General features: G+C 37.3%; 2 protein-coding genes across 2 annotated transcripts; both read right to left on the bottom strand.

Moving 5' to 3' along the window:
• Positions 1-64: 64 nt before the first annotated feature.
• LOC119568318 lies at positions 65-745 on the bottom strand. The gene is made up of 2 exons (XM_037916772.1): positions 617-745; positions 65-442 (listed from the first exon to the last, which is right to left on the bottom strand). Exons 1-2 carry the CDS (start codon positions 620-622, stop codon positions 65-67), a joined length of 384 nt encoding a protein of 127 aa, XP_037772700.1. The 5' UTR covers positions 623-745.
• A 2,053-nt stretch (positions 746-2,798) lies between these two features.
• LOC119568045 lies at positions 2,799-3,524 on the bottom strand. Its single transcript, XM_037916438.1, has 2 exons — positions 3,499-3,524; positions 2,799-3,367 (listed from the first exon to the last, which is right to left on the bottom strand). The coding sequence occupies exons 1-2, from the start codon at positions 3,502-3,504 to the stop codon at positions 2,903-2,905; spliced, it is 471 nt and encodes a 156-aa protein (XP_037772366.1). The 5' UTR covers positions 3,505-3,524; the 3' UTR covers positions 2,799-2,902.
• Positions 3,525-7,727: the final 4,203 nt, after the last annotated feature.

The following is a 7,727-nucleotide window of genomic DNA, read 5'->3' as shown; positions in this document are numbered from 1 at the left end:
TTATTTGAAAACATTAGGGAAAGGTATTCACACGTGTTCTCCCAAACACCTGTCGAAGCAACACTTATCGAGACACACACTTGTATCGTTGGAACAGGTTGTGGGGGGGCCATGGAAACGAGGCTGTGGGACGGACTTGTGGCATCAGTGGCTTGGACAACAGGTTCTCTGGTTCATGCACCGTCTCACAGCAGTAAGCTTGACCCTCCGGAGTCTTGCACCAATATCTGCATTCACTTGGGCCATTGGAGATTCCACTGCCAATAATAGCACTACCACCATGGATTCCGCCACTATTGAAACCGCCGCCGAAGAGGCCACCTCCGTGGACGCCAGCGAAGCCTCCAGGAAGGAATCTGTTGGATCCTTGTCCACCTCTCCTTCGGTCTACACCGGCGGAGACGGCCACCAGGAGGCAACACACAATCACGGATTTGATGCTCTGCAAGAGGAGAAAATGTAATTATATATCGTGATGCATGTTGGTTTACTTTTGTTAAAGTAAAATTATAACTAATTTATATTCAGTCAAGTTTACAACAGGATATGAACATCAAAATGTCTTTTAAAACGGTCGAACATATAGACTATTGGACATTTTGCAACAAACACTCACATTCATTGTTGGTTGGAGGTTAGCGGTGTAATGTGAAGTGGAAGACGCAACGTCGCTTATATACAGGAACTGGCGACCGCCTCCCCTCCCCCTCCCTAACCTGTACGCCTCGCCAGTCGGGATATCCCAAGCCAGCGGCGTGAATTTCCAGGAAACGTATTTGGTTTTCCAGTCCACTTTTTGCTAAATACTTCGGTTCATCTTTTCTTTTAACACTGAAGAAGATGAATATGAGTGATAGAATGTATAGACGAAGAGAAAGAAAAACGTCAGCAGGAAAACCAATTAATTAGAAATACGATGATTATCAGTATTTACCTATATGTCTGCTAATCACGAGGGAGGAAGGGGAAGTAGTTGCAAGCGGGATGGAAGGAGGGAGGAAGGAGGGGAAGAGTACAAGCAAGATAGAAGGCAAGGAGAAATTGAGGGAGGGGAGAGAGCACAAACAAAATGAAAGGAGGAAGGAAAGGAGGGAGGGAAGAGCGGTCAATCGGAATGGAAGGAGATAGTGAGAGAAGGAAGGGGAAAGGCGAGCAAGTAGGATGGAGTGAGAGAGGGAAGGGGAAGAGTACAAGCAGAATAGGAGACAAGGAGGGGTTGAGGGAGGGAAGAGAGCACAAACGGAATGGAAGAAGATAGTGAGGGAGGGAAGGGGAAAAGAGCGCAAAAACGATGGAGGGAGGAAGGGAAGGGGAAGGGGCCAAGGAAGGGTTGCTTGGTATTGTACAACTCGATGACGTCCCACTAACCAGTGTCTGTATAACTATGAAGATCTGTGTCTGGTTTAGCATGTGTTGCTTCAGCAGATTCATATCCCACTACACAGTAATTTGTCAGAAAAAATAGACAGGATTTTAAGTATGTACCATCCGAAATAAGATACAGATAAAGTGTTGTGATAAAACATATCAAACTTAGTTAAGAGTGAATTGATCTTGTATGCATAAAGCGGCGTCATATTCATACATTTCCTTATGCAAACCAAATGTAAGCGAGCATACGCGTCCACTGAAGTGAATGAACTTGAAAAAGAAAGAGAGATTCCTGAAGATGGCAACACTTTACGCGAAGACCTGTTCTTTGCTCTATGACGTCACTGACCACACATTTGATGACGTCACAGTGAGCACGTTTTCCAAATCCCCCCCCCCCTTTTTTTTTTCTCTCTCTCTCTTGTTCAGTTACCTCGCGGCTTTCCCCTATCCCTCTGTTGCTGTACCATCGTGAATTCTCTCATTGTTTTCTGAATATCTGCATGGGCATTATGTATATACATATTTGCACATACACATACACACGCACATATGTTCACACATGTATGTATTTGTGTATTTATCTATTTACAGATATATGCGAATGTAAAGATACTTACATACACACATATACTCCATTGAAAATGCGATAAATAGGCTATTATATTTCATATCAATCTGATTATAATCTAATAGGAGGGATTAAGAAAATACAAAGGGCGCAACACGCACACATATCAATATATATATACGTACACACACACACACACACACACACATACTACATATACATACATGCACACACATACGCGCGCGCACACACACACACACACACACACACACATACTACATATACATACATACACACACATACGCACACACACACACACACACACATATATGTATATATATGTATATATATATATATATATATATATATATATATATATATATATATATATATATATATATATAATGATTTATTACTGAAACTAGATATCTACAAATCGCTTTCCTATTATACTCTTCCAAGATACTCTATACAATCCTCCGACATATGATAGGGATCAAAACAATCAGAAAGATGTGTTTTCATTGTCGCCATAGATTTACATAACATTATCAAATCTCAGATTTCACATCCTCCGTAAATAATCGGAAACCATTCATTCTTTACTCGAGATAACCAGCTCTGAAATGGAAAACGATTGTTGCAAAAAAGTTATGTTTTGTGTATATGTATGACGCCCAATTTGTCACAGTGAACTCGATGCAACAAAAAAACTAGGCTTATGTGGTTTCTTTTAGTATTTACAACCTGGTCGGTAGAAAAAAAAATCATTATACCTTTAGGCTACATTTTTTTTTTTTTACGTGTTCGGTTTATTTATTATAATCTAGACGTCGGGAACAAAGAAATGCAAGGAAGTATAAACATATAAGGATTTATTATTCAATAATAAATACATATCACAGATTTCCTATGTTTTGTTATCAACCGAAAAAAGATGAATTATTAGAATAACCACCTTTAAAAGGGGAGATGATTATTAAAAAATGACGGAGGTTTGCACACGTGTTCTCCCAAACATCTGTCGAAGCAACACTTATCGAGGTCAGCACACTTGTAGTCGTTGGAACAGGTATTGGGAGGCCCATGGAAACGTGGGCATGTGGGACGGACTTGTGGGCAATCCAGTGGCTTGGTACCAACAGGTGTCTCTGGTTCATGCACCGTCTCGCAGCAGTAGGCCTGACCTTCTGGAGTCTTGCACCAATATCTGCATTGGCTTGGACCAGTGGAGACTCCACCGCCGATAATACCACTACCACCGTGGATTCCACCACCATGAATACCGCCGCCGAACAGACCGCCTCCGTGGACGCCACCGAAGCCTCCAGAAAGGAATCTGTTGGATCCTCGTCCACCATTACTTCGGTCCACTCCAGCGGACACGGCCACCATGAGGTAACACACTATCACGGCTTTAATGCTCTGTAAGAGATTATGAAATTACTGACCGATATATATATATATGACAGCTTTATCAACACATTATGAATATCTGACCATATTTATTACGAGACAATATAGTTGTTACTCCCTATCTTAGAATAAGTACTTACATTCATGATTTGTAAGAGGTGAGCTGTGCAATGGTAAGTGGAAGCAGCAACCTCGCTTATATACAGGATCTGGTTTCCGCCCGCCCTCCCCCCGCTTTGCCAGTCGGGATATTCCTGGAAGCGGTATGAGCTTCCAGGTATGCAGAGTACGGTTTCCCAGTTTTTTTTTTGTGTTTTTACGAATTACCCTTGATTCATTACCCTTTATTTCATTAACTTGAGAAATGAAAATCATGCACATATGCACACTAGTGACAGAAGGTATTTCATAATTATATAAAAGCGTGGAAGATGGGAAGTATCTATTCATCTGTCTGTCTATTTATTTGTCTATCCATCTATGCTCAAAACACATATGTATGCATGTAGGTATGTATAAGGATAATACATATAGATGCATGTATGTTTAAATAATCACGTTTATATATACTTACCCATCTCTATCACTTATTAAATCTAGTACACTGGCAGTCTTTATTGCTACGATTAATATCCTTTAGTTTATTTACCATAAGCTGATTTTTGACAGAAAATAAGAACCCAAATTAAGAACAGGACTATAAAATGACAATAAAAAAGACAAAAGAAACGGAAGTGTAGACAAACAGGGCATGAGAAATACTTCGCCTCCGGTACAAGAGATGAGATGCTTAAAAAAAATCTAAAGAAAATAATGAAAGGGGGAATTAATTACAAAGGCAAATTTATTCCCAAAAAGAAATATAGAGAAAAAAAAAATAAAAAGACAATACGTGAAAATACAAGTTCCAAGAAATGAGAAACTGAAATGCTAATCAAGCTATCGTCATTGCTAACAGCATAAACATTCTCAAAGTGATGTAAAGGTATTGCTGTCAGTAACTATATGATAATAATAATAATATCCAGAATTGTCTTCATTTATTATATACTCATTACTGTTATCAATTTGCTGTTGGTGTTTGCTTAGTTTTGATGCAGCGCCAGCAATAATGATTATTTTTGTCTTGTCTTGCTATTTGCCTTCGTTTTTGTGTTGCTTTTTGTTGCTGCTGTGATCATTTTAGCGCTATTTTATCGTCATTTTGATATTGGTGTTATTATTATCTTAATTTCTATTAGCAGTGCAACTAGCTTTACCTATAGTATTGCTATAGGTACCATTATCACTATCTGCATTATTCGTTTACTATTATTTTTTAATTGCTAATTACCAGCATCAATTGAACAATTGGCTGAGTAACAGAAAATTACAGATTATTCCATCAGGAAATCTAAAAGGCAATGTATTCGGATGCTCGACTTTACAGACGACTGAGCTTATCAACTCAATGACGTCACAGTATCCGATGCCAGACTAATCTTCATGAAAATATTTGTCTGCTCTGGAATATTTGTAGGAGTGGATCGTCTTTATATTCTAAGAAAGCGAAGGAGGTGGGTGGACGGAGAACAAGAACTACTAGAGTATATGGGGTTTCGAACTCGATAACGTCACAGTTTCCAGTTCTAGTCTAATCGTCATGAGGGTAATGGGCATGCTTTAGGATGTTAGTGGATTGTGTTTATATCCTAAGAAAACGGAAGAGGTGGATGGACGGAAAACAAGAACTAATGAAGTGAGTAGATGGAGTAAGGGGCGAATACTGGGAAGAACAGGGTGTTGCCATCGCAAGTGAATACTCTTTTTTTATACAAGGGTATACACAAGGTCATAAGGTTCCTCTTGGTGTAACTATAAATTCTGACATTAGTAATTGATGAAATAAAATAAACTTAAATGTAAATAGCGTATTTAGTCTGTTGAATATATTCGTGTGGGAATTTGTAGCACAGTTCAACCTCTAATAAAGTATAACTAACATATACTTATGTTTTTTGTTTTGGACACTTCCATTCCCAACTTCCGGTCGTCAGTCTTCGGTCATGTTTACCTTTTCTTTTCCTTCCCATTTTTACATACATGCAGTGTAGAATATGTCCTTTTTATGTTCTTTTCTATTACGTTTTCATCTTTTATATCTCTTCACGTGCCACTCCAGTTTTCCAATCGTCACTCAATATCTTCATCAATCTTCTGACATCTTGAAAAACAAAAGAAAAGTGAGATCCTTAAATAGAGATAATGACTGCTATGTACAATATAGAATATGTAGAAGAAAATATCCTTTTATGAAATTATGAATTAGAAGAACGGGAAAATATGAACGGTATGCAATAAAATACAAATATTACCTGCAAGATTACGAGATTACTGACCGAGATACACACTGACAAGACAGCATTAACAAAATATGAATATTAGATCTTATGATACAAATACAGCAGAATACAGTTGCTACTCTGTGTCTTTGAATATACACTCGCATTCATTGTTGGTAAGAGGTTAGGTTGTAATGTAGTGAGTGTAGCCTTGCTTATTTACAAGATCTTTCTACCGCCCGCCCTCCCCCTGCCGTTTAGCCTTAACAGTGGGGATATCCAAAATAAGTGATATGAGCTTCCAGTATTATCAGGTACATGGCTTCCCGTTTTTTGTCTTTCTTCATTCAATTTCAGTGAAGACAGAAAGGAAAATTATACATAAAACACAAAAAATGCCCAGATACAAATGACAAAGGTACGAGAAAACGGAAAATCAAGCTTGGGAGCAGAAAAAAAATCATATCTGATATGAAATAACACCGAATTACAGATATTTTGTGATGGTATTACCAGTATTACTATTAGTATTACAATCATAAATATACAGTATGGAATCCAGTCCTGTACCGCTCGTCGCCTGAAATCGGGATGCCCCAGATACGCAACATGAACCGGCTTAGAAAATCTAAATTTCATCTGGGTAACGACTTATAAAAGAAAACGGGAAGAATGCTGACAATGTAAGAATGTCTCTCTTATCCAACAACCGTAATATATATATATATATATATATATATATATATATATATATATATATATGTTATATATATTATATATATATATATATATATATATATATATATATATATATATTCTTTTTCTTTTTTTGTTTTCTTATCTTTTAATCACTTTAACACCGGTTGAATATCCCAGTGTATCACTAGGGCAGACCGTCGATACAGAAACACTGCAAAATAAACAGAAAAAAAAATGAAAATAAAGAATACATCGTAACACGTTTTCTGACTGATAATTCAATATATATATATTGCTCCTGTGATGAGTTTTACCTTCTCTTCTGAACAAATGAATAGATCGATGAAAATATCAGCTCTGCTCTCTTACTTCAGAGACTGTAATTGTAAGAAACGTGATATTTCGCCCATGTTTAGAATATTCAGTTTGTGACCTTTTTATCTATTATCGTAATTTTCCATTTTCTCATTTCATTTAATATTCGATCATGAGTTTAGTCAAGGAGATATATAAAAGATTTGAAAGAAGAAATAAAAGTAATGACTCTGAATATGTTAGGTTGGAAGAGTGGGCAAGAAAGTCATAAGGAACAAAAAGGAAATCAGAAATGGAATATTGAGAGTGAAATCACAGAGCAGAGAGTAAAACCGACAAAAAAGAAAACATAAGGACAGAAGAGAAATGTAGGAATGTAGATTGGAATGGGAAAAAAAGGAAGCGAAAACGTGAAAAGAAATGCAATTTAGAAGGAAGCGGAGTGATTCACAAAACTGCCCCCCCCCAAAAAAAAAAAGAAAAGAACGGTATCCGTTCTCTCTCTCTCTCTCTCTCGCTATGACGTCACCTCCCACGCTGCGTGACGTTGCAGCAAAATCCCCTAGATGTGTTTTCTCTCTCTTGTTGCCAGTCCTCTTACTCTCTTTTCGCTTTTCTCTTCTAGCTCCTCTTTTATTTACTTCCCCTCCTCCCTTTTCACTCGATCTCCTCTTACTCTTCCTTTCAAACACTTGCATTCTCCGTTTTTTTATTTATTTATTTATTTTTTATTATTATTATTATTTTTTCTTTTATTAATGCTCTCTCAGCTTCCGTTGTCTTATTGATATATCTATAATTGTTATTCACTGCAATCTAGTTCGTACAAGACGTGATAGCCCGAGCGGAAGGTAGCTAGATATGCAACTTTAATCAAGTGTATCGTATCCTTTCATTTTTTTCCTCTTTCCCTCTTTCATTTCCTTTTCTATTTCCTTTATCTCAGCGCTCTCCTTATTCCTAATGATATTCCCTCCTTGTTTCTTATCTGTTCTTTCATTTTTCTATAATGCCCCTTTTTTGGAATTTATTTT

This window comes from Penaeus monodon, chromosome 43 (genome assembly GCF_015228065.2).
Source record: "Penaeus monodon isolate SGIC_2016 chromosome 43, NSTDA_Pmon_1, whole genome shotgun sequence".
NCBI classification, from domain to species: Eukaryota; Metazoa; Arthropoda; class Malacostraca; order Decapoda; family Penaeidae; genus Penaeus; species Penaeus monodon.
The sequence above is the reverse complement of the archived record's forward strand: the minus strand, read 5'-3'. Positions and strand labels throughout refer to the sequence as shown.